General features: G+C 37.0%; 1 protein-coding gene across 1 annotated transcript; it reads left to right on the top strand.

The window, feature by feature from the left end:
* The first annotated feature begins 1,082 nt into the window (after positions 1-1,082).
* Positions 1,083-6,473, top strand: LOC110800400 (uncharacterized). Its single transcript, XM_056838095.1, has 7 exons — positions 1,083-1,382; positions 4,577-4,738; positions 4,837-4,890; positions 5,053-5,238; positions 5,331-5,593; positions 5,685-5,935; positions 6,023-6,473. The coding sequence occupies exons 2-5, from the start codon at positions 4,630-4,632 to the stop codon at positions 5,579-5,581; spliced, it is 600 nt and encodes a 199-aa protein (XP_056694073.1). The 5' UTR covers positions 1,083-1,382; positions 4,577-4,629; the 3' UTR covers positions 5,582-5,593; positions 5,685-5,935; positions 6,023-6,473.
* Positions 6,474-16,688: the final 10,215 nt, after the last annotated feature.

Genomic DNA, 16,688 nt, shown 5'->3' with positions numbered 1-16,688 from the left:
TTAAGAATCACATTAATTCTAAATTAAGTTATATGTTGTTCCACGAAAGTGATAGATTTGACGAGCATGTGGTATTAAGAATCAATATCTGAATTTATTTTATCTCAAAAAAAACTTATTTTGCCTGAACCAAACATATATATGTGTAAAAATGTCTAAAAACTTATTTTTGTATGAACAATCAATATTGTTTGAACTTAAATGAATTTATCATAACTTATCTAGCTTTTTTAAAAAAAATTTACGATGATATATGTGAGATCTCAAAGCTCTTAAATGTTTTTGTGATTTCTCATGTTAAGAGGGCGGGGAATACGGTAGCCCATCTCGTGGCAAGAGGGGATACTCGGGGTAGTTCTGAATTGATTTGTATGAACTCTTTTCCGCAAAGTATCTCTACTTAAGCGGATCTTGATTTGCAATAATAATCCCTTCCTAACTTTTCCCTCAAAAAAAAATTCTAGCTTTTTTTTTTGTTTGAAATAAGTCAAAATAATTCGAACATAACAGAATCTTGTGAAAAAAATTGAATATGACAAACAAAATTGAATATGACACAACTCCATTATGACCCAACCTAATTCTAAATTGTAAAAAAAATAATCCAAAACCGAACCATCATATGTAAAGCGAATTGGTACATGAGAATTTTCATTAAAGGTCGAAAGTAAAGGACTAGGACAACCAAAATAACAAAATTAGATTGACAAAAATAAATACCAAAAATGAAAAAAAAACACTTGACCCAACCTAATTCTAAATTGTAAAAAAAAAAAAATCTAAAACCGAACCATCATATGTAAAGAGAATTGTTACATGAGAATTTTCATTAAAGGTCAAAAGTAAAGGACTAGGACAACAAAAATAACAAAATTAGATTGACAAAAATAAATACCAAAAATGAAAAAAAAAACACAGTAGCACAGGATCGAACCCGGATTGCACAACTTTGTATAGGTTGAGGTAACCAATGGGACAAAGTAACTATTGTGATTCTTTTGTAACCAATATTTTATTTAACTTCTTCTATATTCTTATTTTGAGGGAAACCAATTCGTCCATCTTCTTGACTGTAACTGAACTTTCCTCTTTTGCTCCTCCGCGATTCTCGTTGTTCTTGTTGTAATTTTTTTTTTTTAGCAAATTCCATATTCTGCTAGATTTCTTAAAATCGACTTGGAATTTTTTAATTTTCAACAATTATTCCCTCCAAAAAAAATCCCAATTAGGGTTTTCTTTTCTTTTCTTTGGGATACAGAAACTACAAAAGAAAATTCGACTGGTTCCTTACAGAGAATAATTGTTGACGATTAAAAGCTTCCATCTCGATTTTGTGGACTTCGGAACTGAGTGACGAAATCGACTTGCTTGCACGAATTCGGGTATTTGCAGTAGTTTCTATTTTTTTCGTATTCTTTGTGTTTATTATTCGTGAATTCAGGTTTTTGTGCTTTAGTCGCTCGAGTCTCTTCATTCTGTTTCTCATGGTTCATTTCGTGGCTAATTGGCTCGTGTGAAATGGGTCTCCTAGGATAAGATCTGATAGTTTAATCTTTACCTCCATGTTTTTCTCTACTCACGTTCTGCTGCTACTGCTTACTACTCTGCATACTTACTGATCTGCAACTTTGTTGGTTGTTTTTCTTGGCATTGTTTTGGTTATTTTGCTTGGCATAATGTAGGTTGTTTTTCTTGTTTCTGTTGATCATTGCTTCTGTAGGAGATTATAAAAATCTTAAATGAATAAGATGAGTCATACAAGTAGGGACTGATGGAGTGTAGTTGCTTGGGATTATGCTGTGCGTACTAGTCTGATCCTGATTGCTTTTGTTCTGCTTCACTGAGTAATGTTCAGTTGTGTACTAATTGTGTTGAGTTTGGATCTGATTTGTTGTTCTGATTTTTTTTGGCAATTAATAAGTGATTTTATTAATAACCAAAAGGCTTAAACAAAAAATAAAAACAACAGACCTCCGCAAGCACCTAAACTCCTCTAGAAGAAACAACCGTAGTACTTGAACTTTGGTTTTGGTAGCCGAGTTGCATATTGCCATCTGCGCTTCAAGTTTTGCCGTCAGAGTGTTTGTTGCAGCCTGATTTAATGTCACCTATTCTTTGTAAACCACACTCCTACAGATATCACAAAGTATTTAGGAGTTTAGGACTATGAGCAACAAAGTTTGAAAACAAAAACAGAAATAAAGGGATCTCATGAATTGCATACTCCCTGAGTGGTTTTTTGGTTACCCACCTGTGATCCTACTGCCGTTCTTGATCCTTCACAAACCAGCTTTGCACTTTCTGTGATGCCTTGCCAAACGTTGGACATATTCTGTTTTGGTTCAAACATATCTATGTCACAACGTCCCTTGCAATATTTTGCTCTTAAGACTCTAGACCACAGTTTGTTTGGCTTAGTCAAGACTCTCCATCCTAGTTTGGTTAGAAAGGCCGTATTTGATTGCCTTGCTGACCTGAAAACCATTTTGGCACATTTATTTGTACCTGAATATTTGATCTAGCTTCTGGAGAAGCTGTGAAAGCATAGCTTGAGTTGTTTCCTTAACCTCAGCAGCCAAAGCCTGGATGATAGGGATCCTTTATAAAAGATAACATCATGTTAAATATCAGTAAGATTCTTTAAATAGCTCAACTGTGACAATGAAAAGACATACTGGTGCAGAACGAAAACTAGGAGCGTAATTCTCACTTTGGGTGCATGGTGCATAATTTCCGTCCCTCACACATCTGAACATAAAAGGTGATTCACATCAATTAACAATGGCCTCAACACCTCACCCGAAAATTGAAAATTAAAGCAGGGATAGCATCCAGATTTTTTTATTGATGACTAAAAATTAACGTTTCATAGTTTAAAAGTCCTACAGTATAAGATAAACACCGAATAGTTGAACAAAAAACACAAATTGCTCAGAATAGACAGCAGTGAAAACTTAAAGTAACTCGCACGCATGAAACAATATTAATCACACGAAATATAAAACACCAGAATACTTATTTCAGCAGAAGATTTTGAAAAACTAATAAATACGAAAACATAGGATCCTCAACCTACTGCTACTGCACTATTAAATTTGTATTCTGGTTCAATTGTCATAATACATTAGACTGATTAGAAGCCACTATGAAATACTAACCAAATATGCCTCGTATTCAATGTTCAATCCAAATAAAGGAACCCTTTAGTTCAGAGAATTTTCTTTTCCTAGACTCATATTTCTAAGAAAAAGAAAAAGATGAAAGGGGCAAAAAAAAACACAAAAACATACAGTTAAGAGAAACTACAACTGGAAGTGATGTATTTTAACATATGCTGTTTTCGGGGGAAATTAACCACTTTCTATTCTTGCACTAAATTCACATATCTAGTAAAAAGCTGTTTATAATAAGCTCTTTGGGTACCCTCAAGGATAACTACGGTTACCACTTTATAGCCACATACGTGTCCATAAGCTGAGGAATTTCAAGTAAGTCCAACAAAGTACTGTGATTTGCCAGCAATGTTTGGTTCATTTTCCTCTTCTCCAGAATCTGTTCAGCTGACTCAATAAACTCAGTGCAACCAGATGTCAGCTTAGGGACTTCATCGATCTGCAACAAATAAGTATATTCATTTCTAAACCATAATCCAAAAATTAATGATCAATTTACAATGTCAAAGTTGTCCAATATTTTAAACTTTGGATTTGAGAATCCTTGACCTTTTGATCCTTTATTCACGTTCATCTCTACTTTCAGTTGCTTGCAACGATCAGTTTCTGGCACTGCAGCAAATCCCTCACCTTTTGTACCGTATCCAGTACAAGGATCAGCCCAGTGGGCGTTCTTCCAAACTGCTGTGTCTGAATTGCATACTGATAATAGTAGTGTCCTCAAGGATCAGCCCAGTGGGCATTCTTCCAAACTGCTGTGTCTGAATTTCCTTGATCACGTCAAGTGCATCCCCTTCTAGTTCCACATCTTTGTAGTTCAGGTCTGCAGCCATACATAACCCAAACCTAGATGCCATGGCCTCTCCCAACCTTGCGTCCCAATTTGCCTTGAGCTTCCTAACACCAACAACCAGAACTTGTCCACCATCAGACCGAATGACAGCACCCAAGCCTACACCATCCCCACTTGTACTTGCTGACTGAGAATTAAGAGCAACTATTCTCTCTAAATCTGGTTGCATACTTACAGTTGTCACGGTGCTTGTTGAAGCCCCACTTGTACTTGATGACTGAGAATTCAGAGCAACTCTTCTCTCTGAATCTAATACCACACCACACTGGTGATCGAACTAGAATTCCCACTTTTATGGTCATGTTTCAGGTTACATTCCTGATTAGAAACTGTATATGATCTATGCTAAAGTTATCCTTCTAGGGAAAACCTGAACCATCACTTAGAACAAAGAACGCATATGAAGGGAATCATGTATTCAGATGGACACAACTCCATCCATGGTTTTGTTAAAATATAATTTATTATTTTGGTCAACTTTTCCATCCATGAACTGTATGCTTATCAAATTTCAGAAAACACTTACTTTTTATATGATTTCTTTTTTCAGGTCAAAAATAATGAGATCAAAGGAGGAGGGGAAAAAACAAATTTATTCCACCGATGTCAGTTTCCAAGTTATTAAGATCAAGATCGAACAAGGAAAAACAAGCAACACATGGAACAATAGAAGTGGAAACAATTAAAGCAACCCTATCAACTTTACAAGAAGGTTAATTTATTTGCTCATTAGAGTTTGCATGCTACATCGTATATGATTAAAGTACACATTTATTAGAAATTGACGAATCTTTAATTCACGTTTGCTAGACCGTCAACGACAAAGGGTGTTAAAGGATAGGCAAAACAATAGTCTCTATGGAGGTATAAGTTAATCTTTTTATTTGGTAAATAAGCATTATATTAATAATTGCAGCACATTCCCCCTACCCCACCCCCTACCTATCATTCTGTTAATATTTTATTTCAAAACATGTATTAAATCTGCATATTCTGATACTTAACATGAAAATACGTTTGATTTAGAGCATGAGGAGAGGCAACTTGTTGAGAACAATGATAATGCTTTAGAAGATCAAGAAGGCAGTAACAATATAGACGAGACAAGAAACTATGATTTAGAAGTTCAAGAAAATAATATCAATTCAAACATGTTGAGAAACCATGATGAGGAGACACTTGCTGACAAGGAGGGGGAAGAGAATAATTTTGGTATGACTTATTTTATACTCTCTAATTTGATATTTTTTCTTCATTTGCGATGGTATTGAGTAAAGCTTAAGCTATATATACATGTATTACAGCGAACAAGAAAAAGAAGAAAACATACAAGACCGTCACTCATAGAGGTCCTACAAGAAATCTTCAAATGGCAAAAATGAGACCCGGTGAGAAGAAAAAAGTGGATTTCAACATAAAAGGCCAACCTATTGGTGTGAATAGAGCTTGTCTTGCAAGTTATTGTGGCTCCCTTGTTAGAGATCCTCTTAATGCCCCACTTCAAAAGTTGAAAGTATTTTCAGAAATTTCAGAAGAGAATAAGGAGAAGATGTAGGATCTTGTTCTGGTATAAGTTTTTCTTGTTTAGTTATAAATAATTTTCATATATTTTTCGTGTCCTATTTGTTTTTACTAAGAGTTGTACTTTTGTTTGCAAGGAAAAATTTGATATTGGACTTGAGGATGATCAAGATGAAGGGGAACGTGAAAAAATAAAAAAATAAAGGAAAAAGTACATCATGGGGTCTTTGAATAAAAATACAGGAATTATCGTGCAAGACTAAAAGCTGATTATCATGATATTGAGAGCACTGACGAGGAGAGGCTTAAAGAAGAAAACAAGCCACCAAATGTTGATAAAGATGACTGGCAATGGCTTGTTGAGTACTTTGGATCAGACGAGTTTAAGGTAATTACGTATAATATTAATCTTTTTCCATATATCCCTCCCCGATCTTTCTACTTCTCATTTTCCAATTAAATTTACATAATATAGGGTAAGAGTACAAGAAATACCGAAAATCGATCTTACCAAGATGCCGGACACACTTTAGCTGTTGCTGTAAACTGTTGCTGCTGCTGCTGCTGTTGCTGTTGCTGTAAACTGCTGCTGCTGCTGTTGCTGTTGCTGTTGCTGTTGCTGTTGCTGTTGCTGTTGCTGCTGCTGTTGCTGTAAACTGCTGCTGCTGTTGCTGTAAACTGCTGCTGTTGCTATAAACTGCTGCTGTAACTGCTGTATGCTGCTGTTGAGCTGCTGTAAGCTGCTGTATGGTGCTGCTGTAGCTGCTGTAAGCTGCTGTATGCTGCTGTCTTGCTGCTGTTTTTCCGTTTTGTTAGACTTGGTTTGACTTTTCAGTGACTTTTTTTATGCATCAACTTACGGAATATTTAAACCGTCAGGAGTGATAGAAATATTCGAATATACCAATCAGACATCTTCTAAGACATGTTATTTTTGTGGTTTTTGTTTGTTTTGGGCTTGCTCGTTGTTGCAAGCTCTAAGATGTTTTTTTGTTTGAGATTGGACAACATTTGGTTCTCTTATTGTTAATAATATTATTGGAGTTGATAAATATTCGATTCTTATGAAATTTGGTGGTTACTTTTGCTATTTTATCAATACAATAGTTTTATTTTCCCTGCCACTAAATCCCTTTTATGACAATATCAGAATGCATCTAAATATCATTATTTTAAAAATAAGATATTGCCTCTAATTATATATAGAGGCATAATTAAATGATTGCCCCTAAATATACGTCGTTTTAGAAACAACCGTTTATACTGCCTCTAATTATATTTCGAGGCAAAACCATATGTCTGCCCCTAAATGTATACCGTCTTTAGAATCAACTTTTGCTATTGCCTCTAAACATATTTTGATGCAAGGATATATGTTAGCCTCTAACTATATTCCGGGACAATAATATACGGATGCCTCTAATTATATATTTATATTTCGAGGCAATAATATGTGGTTGCCTCTAATTATATTTTGAGGCAAAGATATATGGTTGCCTCTAATTATTTTTTGGGGCAAGTATAAATGGATGCCTCTAATTATATTTTGAGGCAATAATATGAGGTTGCCTCTAATTATATTTTGAGGCAAAGATATATGGTCGCCTCTAAATGTATGGGTTTTTAGAAGCAACACATTATGTTGCCTCAAAAAGGGGCCTTTAGAGGCAACCAATAATTAGCGACGGACTTATTAGAGGCATCCACTTTTTTGCTTCAGAAACCCATTAGAGGCTAAATCCCCATTTTTAGAGGCAATTATGACTTGCCCCTGTATCCTATTTTTCTAGTAGTGATAATGAATGGGTGAATGGTATATATTGTATATGTACTGTTTTGCAGGTTAATGAAAGTGACTAGTATGGCACAAATAGGATAGAAAATACGGTATGCGTACCATTAATTTGAATGTAATATTGGTCTAAAGTAGCAAATTTTATTGCTTTTAAATATGGCATGCGTACCATCAATAGTTGTAATTAGTTTAATTATAGCTTATCCTATTTGAAGAAAATGGCGCCTCCCATGGTGAAATTCAAGACGGAGTTTCCAATCCATTTTCAAGACGGACTTTGAAGTTGAAACTTCAAGATGAAGTCGGGCCATACTAGATCACATTTATATCTTATGCATGTTTAAAGTTATTTATTGCTTTAAATATGTCTTAATTATGCATGAGATCACTAGAGGAAAAAAGCTTATAAGTTGCTCAACATAAGGTGCCCTCATACAACTGTTAGGTTATGATACATATGACATTACATAGATCATGTGGAAACAACCATTAACCCAGGACAACATATTATTTACACATAATCATATAGCATAATTTAGATGCATACTCTTTGTTGCGTGCCCTCCCTAGCTGCGCCCGAACCGAACAAGAACAAGTCTTTAGGACTCCAAGTGTCGTCCCTCCGTAGATAGTCCACAGCACGTCCGGATCCGCCTTAAGATTGACCAACTAGAATCGCCCTTAAGGTACTAGAAAATTTCGGCACTTTTATGAGCAAGATGTGTGTTTTAGTTTTCTCTCAAAAACTCACTTTTTGAATACTTTGAAACTTGTTATAAATTGTGAGCCCTAGCCTCATATTTATAGGGGTATGGAAAGGGAATCGAAATCCTATTCAGATACAAATTAATTAAACCTAGAATCCTACAAGAACTCTAATTTAATTAATTTATCAAATAGAATTAGGAATTTAATCATTAACCGAACTCTGCATGTTTTAGGAAACGTGCACGAACACAAACACTTGCACACACACGCACGGCTGCCACGATGGGCCCCATGCTGCTACGGGTTCAGTCAAGAGTAAGCTGTGGATTAATATCATTAATTCCACTTGAACTGAAGCGGCCTCTAGCTAGGCATTCAGCTCACTTGATCTCACTGAATTATTAACTTGTTAATTAATACTGAACCGCATTTATTAGACTTAACATAGAATGCATACTTGGACCAAGGGCATTATTTCCTTCAGTCTCCCACTTGTCCTTAGGGACAAGTGTGCATTTCCTAATTCCTTTGTCGCTCGATGCTTGCTCTTGAACATAAGGTAAGAGTTGTCATCCTTATTATGTCCAGAGGTGTTCCTCGGTTTCAGAGTTCAACTGATCAAATAAACAGATAATCATAGCCTATGATTCATCCGAGCACGGCCATGCATTTCACAGTTTCTAGCTCTCCGAGTGGCCTTGTACAACTTTTAAGCATCTCATCCCGATTTATGGGAGGACAATCCCAATCTTGCGATCTTGAGATTAGACTTCGTTTGATAGGTGATTACCTGAGCGTTGCCTTTATAGCCTCCTTTTACGGTGCGACGGTTGGTCAACGTCAAAGCAACCAGTTCTCAAACAAGTAATCTCAAATCACTCAGGTATTGAGGATTTAGTGTCTAATAATTTAATGAAATTTACTCATGACAGATTTTCATCTCTTACAGTAAAGTTTCATAGGTCTTGTCCGATACTAGTCTTCCCAAAGTAAGTATCTATGCAAATGATTATGACATTGCCATGTCCACATAGTTCAAGAAACAGAACTACTAGTCATCTTGCATTCTAATCGTCTAACGTTTTCTATGCGTCCAATTTTATAGAAAACTCCGATTAGGGACCATTTTCAACCTTTGACATTCAAGTTCACTTGATAGACATTTCTTAGTCACAGGACTGGTCCTGACAGTCTATCTTGAATATATCGTCAAATTGAAGGGACTCATCATTTAATAAACCACAAATTAAATGGAAAAATGAATTCTTTTCATTTATTGTGAATGATTAACCAATAATGTTTTACAAAGATTTAAACTCTAAAACTTTAAAACATTAAACAGAGACATCAAAGCCATTCTCCAATATGCTTGATTCCCATAGCTGCAGTGTGCGAGTTGTGCTTCGCCTGCGGCAGAGGTTTAGTTAATGGATCTGATATGTTGTCATCAGTTCCAATTTTGCTTATCTCGACTTCTTTTCTTTCAACGAACTCTCGTAGAAGGTGAAATCTACGAAGTACATGCTTGACTCTCTGGTGGTGTCTAGGCTCTTTTGCCTGTGCAATAGCTCCGTTATTATCACAATACAGGGCTATTGGTCCTTTAATGGAGGGGACTACACCAAGTTCTCCTATGAACTTCCTTAGCCATATAGCTTCCTTTGCTGCTTCATGTGCAGCAATGTACTCCGCTTCAGTTGTAGAATCCGCAATGGTGCTTTGCTTAGCACTTTTCCAGCTTACTGCTCCTCCGTTGAGGCAGAAGACAAACCCAGACTGTGATCTAAAATCATCTTTGTCGGTTTGGAAACTTGCGTCCGTATAGCCTTTAACAATTAATTCATCATCTCCACCATAGACCAGGAAGTCATCTTTGTGCCTTTTCAGGTACTTCAGAATATTCTTGGCAGCAGTCCAATGCGCCTCTCCTGGGTCTGACTGGTATCTGCTCGTAGCACTGAGTGCGTACGCAACATCCGGGCGTGTACATATCATAGCATACATTATTGAACCAATCAATGATGCATATGGAATCCCATTCATTCGTCTACGCTCATCAAGTGTTTTTGGGCACTGAGTCTTGCTTAGAGTCATTCCATGAGACATGGGTAGGTAGCCTCGCTTGGAGTCCGCCATCTTGAACCTATCAAGCACCTTATTGATATAAGTGCTTTGACTAAGTCCAATCATCTTTTTAGATCTATCTCTGTAAATCTTGATGCCCAATATGTACTGTGCTTCTCCTAGATCCTTCATCGAAAAACATTTCCCAAGCCAAATCTTGACAGAGTTCAACATAGGAATGTCATTTCCGATAAGCAATATGTCGTCGACATATAATACTAGGAAAGCAATTTTGCTCCCACTGACCTTCTTGTATACACAAGATTCGTCTGCGTTCTTGATGAAACCAAAGTCACTGACTGCTTCATCAAAACGTATATTCCAGCTCCTGGATGCCTGCTTCAATCCGTAGATTGACTTCTTTAGCTTGCATACCTTTTTAGCATTCTTTGGATCCTCAAAACCTTCAGGCTGTGTCATAAACACAGTTTCTGTTAAAACGCCGTTTAAGAAAGCAGTTTTGACATCCATCTGCCATATTTCGTAATCGTAATATGCAGCGATTACTAACATTATTCGAATAGACTTTAGCATTGCAACTGGTGAAAAGGTTTCATCGTAATCCACACCGTGGACTTGCCTGTAACCTTTTGCGACCAATCTAGCTTTGAAAACTTCAAGTTTCCCATCCTTGTCCTTTTTCAGTTTGAAAACCCATTTGCTTCCAATGGCTTGGTAGCCATCTGGCAAATCGACCAAATCCCATACTTGGTTTTCAGACATGGAGTCTAATTCAGATTGCATGGCTTCTTGCCACTGCTTGGAGCTAGGGCTCGTCATAGCTTGCTTGTAAGTCGCAGGTTCATCACTTTCAAGTAATAGAACGTCATAGCTCTCGTTCGTCAAAATACCTAAGTACCTTTCCGGTTGAGATCTATATCTTTGCGATCTACGCGGGGTAACATTTCTAGATTGACCATGATTCTCACCAGATTCTTCTAAAGATCTCTGAGTTTCATCCTGAATGTCATCTTGAGCATTCTCTAGAGTTTGTTGTTCGACTCGAATTTCTTCGAGGTCTACTTTTCTCCCACTTGTCATTTTGGAAATGTGATCCTTCTCCAAAAAGACACCATCTCGAGCAACAAACACTTTGTTCTCAGATGTATTGTAGAAGTAATACCCCTTTGTTTCCTTTGGATAGCCCACAAGGATACATTTGTCAGATTTTGGATGAAGTTTGTCTGAAATTAATCGCTTGACGTATACTTCACATCCCCAAATCTTAAGAAAAGACACATTTGGAGGCTTTCCAAACCATAATTCGTATGGAGTCTTTTCGACAGCTTTAGACGGAGCTCTATTTATAGTGAGTGCAGCTGTATTTAGTGCATGTCCCCAAAATTCTAATGGAAGTTCGGCCTGACCCATCATTGACCTGACCATGTCTAGCAAGGTTCTGTTCCTCCGTTCTGACACACCGTTCCATTGTGGTGTTCCAGGAGGAGTCAATTCTGATAGAATTCCACATTCTTTCAGATGGTCATCAAATTCATAGCTCAGATATTCACCGCCTCTATCAGACCGCAGTGCCTTAATCTTCTTGCCTAATTGATTCTCTACTTCACTCTGAAATTCCTTGAATTTGTCAAAGGATTCAGACTTATGCTTCATTAGGTAGACATAACCATACCTACTGAAGTCATCAGTAAAAGTGATAAAGTAGCTGAAACCACCTCTAGCATTTGTACTCATTGGTCCACATACATCTGTATGGATTAAACCCAATAGTTCATTTGCTCTTTCTCCAATTTTAGAGAAAGGTTGCTTTGTCATTTTGCCAAGTAAACATGATTCGCATTTACCATAATCCTCTAAGTCAAATGGTTCTAGAATTCCTTCCTTTTGAAGTCTTTCTAAGCGTTTCAAGTTTATATGGCCTAATCGACAATGCCACAGATAGGTGAGATCTGAATCATTCTTTTTGGCCTTTTTGGTATTTATGTTATATACTTGTTTGTCGTGATCTAATAAATAAAGTCCATTGACTAATCTAGCAGATCCATAAAACATCTCTTTAAAATAAAATGAACAACTATTGTCTTTTATTAAAAGGGAAATCCCTTAGCATCTAAGCAAGAAACTGAAATGATGTTTTTAGTAAGACTTGGAACATGGAAACATTCTTCCAGTTCCAAAACTAGCCCGGAGGGCAACGACAAATAGTAAGTTCCTACAGCTAATGCAGCAATCCGTGCTCCATTTCCCACTCGTAGGTCGAATTCACCCTTGCTTAACTTTCTACTTCTTCTTAGTCCCTGTGGATTGGAACATAAGTGTGAGCCACAACCTGTATCTAATACCCAAGAAGTTGAATTAGCAAGTATACAGTCTATAACGAAAATACCTGAAGATGGAACGACTGTTCCGTTCTTCCGATCTTCCTTTAGCTTCAAGCAATCTCTCTTCCAATGCCCCTTCTTCTTGCAGTAGAAGCATTCGGATTCAGAAGTGGGTTGACTGACCTTCCTCTTTACAGATTTGGCGCCAGTTTGCTTAGTTGGGCTGGCCTTGTTGCCACCTTTCTTAGCATTCCTCTTCTTTCCAGATTTCTTGAACTTGCCCCCACGCACCATAAGCACATCCTGATTATCACTTTTGAGCGTCTTTTCAGCGGTCTTCAGCATACCGTGAAGCTCAGTGAGCGTTTTGTCCAGACTATTCATACTGTAGTTCAGTTTGAACTGATCATACCCGCTATGAAGAGAATGGAGGATGGTGTCTATAGCCATTTCCTGAAAAAATTGCTGATCCAGCCGACTCATATTCTCAATGAGTCCAATCATTTTGAGAACATGTGGACTTACGAGCTCGCCTTTCTTAAGCTTGGTCTCAAGAATTTGCCTATGAGTCTCGAATCTTTCGACTCGAGCCAGATCTTGGAACATGTTCTTCAACTCACTGATGATTGTGAAAGCATCTGAGTTGATGAACGTTTTCTGCAGATCCGCACTCATGGTGGCGAGCATTAGACATTTCACATCCTTGTTGGCATCAATCCAACGATTGAGGGCTGCCTGAGTGACCCCGTCGCCTGCAGCTTCGGGCATCGCCTCATCCAGGACATACTCCTTTTCTTCCTGCATAAGAACTATTTGCAAGTTCCTTTGCCAGTCAAGGAAGTTTTTCCCGTTCAACTTCTCCTTTTCGAGAATTGATCGAATGTTGAATGAATTGTTGTTTGCCATATTAAAAACTACAATTGAAAAGAATAAACAAATAAATAACCATTCACAGTTTCTCTTAATAAACTTAAATTCTAGCATACATGCATAATTCAATGTTTATTAAGCATTTTATTCAAATTATGTGTTCCGGCAGGTGTGAATAAAATGATTCCAAGATCCTAAAATCATTGAAGAACTAAGCACAGTTTGTCGACTTAATCCTAGAACATCTTAGGTAAGCAAAAGCCTTTTGCTAATAGTCTAGAAACTATTCTTGGTTGATAGGTACGTCTAAGAACTTATTAGGTAAACCTATCTAATTTGCCACGACATAAAAGGACTCCTTACTTATATCGTTGAGTTTCACCAAAACTAACATGTACTCACAATTATTTGTGTACCTTGCCCCTTTAGGACCAATAAGTAACACCTCGCTGAGCGAAAACTATTACTAGATTGATGTAAAGGATATCCAAGCAAGTGTATATTTTTGCATGGCACCTTTTAACTCAATTTTTAAGTTTGGAACTTAAGGCTCTTACTATGTTGGTTAGATTTTAAGTGAACTAAAATCCTTAATCATGCAACATAATCAAGCTTTTGATCTCATGCATTTTAAGACATATTTAAAACAATAAATAACTTAAAATATGCATAAGATAAATGTGATCTAGTATGGCCCGACTTCATCTTGAAGCTTTGACTTCAAAGTCCGTCTTGAAAATCTCCGTGGGAGGCACCATTTTCTTCAAATAGGATAAGCTATAACTAATTACAACTATTTGATGGTTCGCAGACCATATTTGAATTGAAAAATAACTTTGGTACTTTAGACCAATTACATTCAAATTAATGGTACGCAGACCATATTTTCTATCCTATTTGGGCCATACTAGTCACTTCATAACCTGCAAAACAGTACATATACAATATATACCATTCACCCATTCATTATCATGAATGGCCCACATAGCTGGTTAGTAAAACACATTATGCATCACGTAAACATTTGCAGCAATTAATCAAGGGCACCAATAATCTACCAATTATTCAGTCCTTATTAATTCTAATCAAGTTGTTTTAACCTTAAGGATTTGTAGACCTAATCAAGAGTTCATGACTAAAATACGCTCCCACTTAAACCAATAAATTCATATGCTTTACTAATTTTAAACATAAAAATGTATTTCTAGTCCAACCGGAAACATACAAATTTGATTAAAATTTAAAGCTCATATCAATTTATAATTGAATCCAAAAAGTTTAATTTAATTTCAGTCGTATTTAAATTAATTCATGATTTTAATTTTAGTAAAATAATTAGAATAAATAACATTTATTATAATTACAATATTCAAAATTAAAATCCAAGAAAATAATTTAAATTATTAATTTTAAAATTAATTAAAATTACGTGAACTGAAATTTTCAAATTAAACATTCAAAACGATCTTTAATCGTAACGCAAACACCCTACGCGTTGCACGCCCATGGGCCGCACGCACACAGCCATTGCTGGCCATGTGTGCGCAGCCCATGCGCTCGTCGCATAGCTGCTGCATCCCCATCGCAAGCCTCCGCACGCATTGGTGCTCGCTGCGCGCGCCAGCGCTCATCGCACGCGAGCTATCGCTCGCAGTGCGCGCGCGACATCGCTCGCTGGGCGCGCGAGCCATCGCTCGCTAGGCGCGCGACATCGCTCGCTGGGCGGGCGACATCGCTCGCTGTGCGCGCGAGCAATGCTGGCTGTGCGCGCGAGTCCTCGCTCGTTGTGCGCGCGAGCAATGCTGGGCGCAGCGCTCGTGGCACGCGAGCTTGCGCTCGCTGCGCGCGAGGCTGCGCGCTCTTGTGCGAGGCAGCGCGCGTTGTGGCGCAGCTCGCTTGCTGCCCACACGCGACTGCCTTGGCTCGCCCTTCGCCCATGCCCATTCGTCCATTGCTCGTGGCACACGACACAAGGCAGGGCTGATGCCTTGTGCTCGTGCACTACGCCCTTGCTCATTGCATTCGTGCCGCACGGGCGACGAGCTCCCTTGCTCGTCGTCGCATGCCCGCATTATACAACACCCCTTAAGGGTAACACGAAGCGTCCATTGCTTCGTGCGTGCAAGTTTTATGAACGAATCGCATAAAAAATTTAAAATTTATATTTAAAATTAATGACAAATTAATAAATAATATTAATTTCATAATTTTAGGGCGAAAAATCGAAAATTTATTATCCAATTGATTTCCGATTGTTATGGATTCAAGTCTAGGTCAAAAAAAAATTTAAAATTTATCATAAATTTACAATTTTTATGGTGGTTTTTAATCATAGGTTTCTAATTAAATTACAATTAATTATGAAAATCAAATTAATTCTAAATTATTCTAATTTTCAACAAATTAATCATAATTACAAATTAGATTGCATAATTAACAAGACTAGGCATTCAAACTTGTTAAACATATGCAGTAGGTCAATCAAAAATTCAAGATTTATCAACAAGAATCGCAAATATTTAATTTAACATTAAATTTACAAAATTTTGCATTCGAAAAACTAAAACCTTCGAAAATTCATAGTTAGGCTTCGAATTTGAGAATTCTGGGTTCGGCAGAAAAATATTATTTTTGTCAAAATTTTAGAATGCCTTTTACATGCGGAATTGACACAAAAATCACTCTATTCGGATGAGTAACGAAGAAACTGCCGAAAAACTGCGTACGTATAATTAAATAAACGCAATTTGCAATTAATTAACAATTACGAAAATTAATCACCCCTTTTAATTCTTGCAAATTTGTAATATTTAACCATGTTCATGCAATTTAGATTATGAAAATAATAAGGGGCTCTGATACCACTGTTAGGTTATGATACATATGACATTACATAGATCATGCGGAAACAACCATTAACCCAGGACAACATATTATTTACACATAATCATATAGCATAATTTAGATGCATACTCTTTGTTGCGTGCCCTCCCTAGCTGCGCCCGAACCGAACAAGAACAAGTCTTTAGGACTCCAAGTGTCGTCCCTCCGTAGATAGTCCACAGCACGTCCGGATCCGCCTTAAGATTGACCAACTAGAATCGCCCTTAAGGTACTAGAAAATTTCGGCACTTTTATGAGCAAGATGTGTGTTTTAGTTTTCTCTCAAAAACTCACTTTTTGAATACTTTGAAACTTGTTATAAATTGTGAGCCCTAGCCTCATATTTATAGGGGTATGGAAAGGGAATCGAAATCCTATTCAGATACAAATTAATTAAACCTAGAATCCTACAAGAACTCTAATTTAATTAATTTATCAAATAGAATTAGGAATTTAATCATTAACCGAACTCTGCATGT

This window comes from Spinacia oleracea, chromosome 3 (genome assembly GCF_020520425.1).
Source record: "Spinacia oleracea cultivar Varoflay chromosome 3, BTI_SOV_V1, whole genome shotgun sequence".
Lineage (NCBI taxonomy): Eukaryota > Viridiplantae > Streptophyta > Magnoliopsida > Caryophyllales > Amaranthaceae > Spinacia > Spinacia oleracea.
This window is presented reverse-complemented; position numbering and strand designations above follow the sequence as displayed.

What these genes read in the sequence shown, in the direction of transcription:
- LOC110800400 (XM_056838095.1), top strand. Translation starts at nt 4,630, where the DNA reads ATGTCAGTTTCCAAGTTATTAAGATCAAGATCGAACAAGGAAAAACAA. An exon ending in CCTATCAACTTTACAAGAAG is followed by an intron (nt 4,739 to 4,836) that starts GTTAATTTATTT and finishes CACGTTTGCTAG; the next exon opens with ACCGTCAACGACAAAGGGTG. An exon ending in AAACAATAGTCTCTATGGAG is followed by an intron (nt 4,891 to 5,052) that starts GTATAAGTTAAT and finishes CGTTTGATTTAG; the next exon opens with AGCATGAGGAGAGGCAACTT.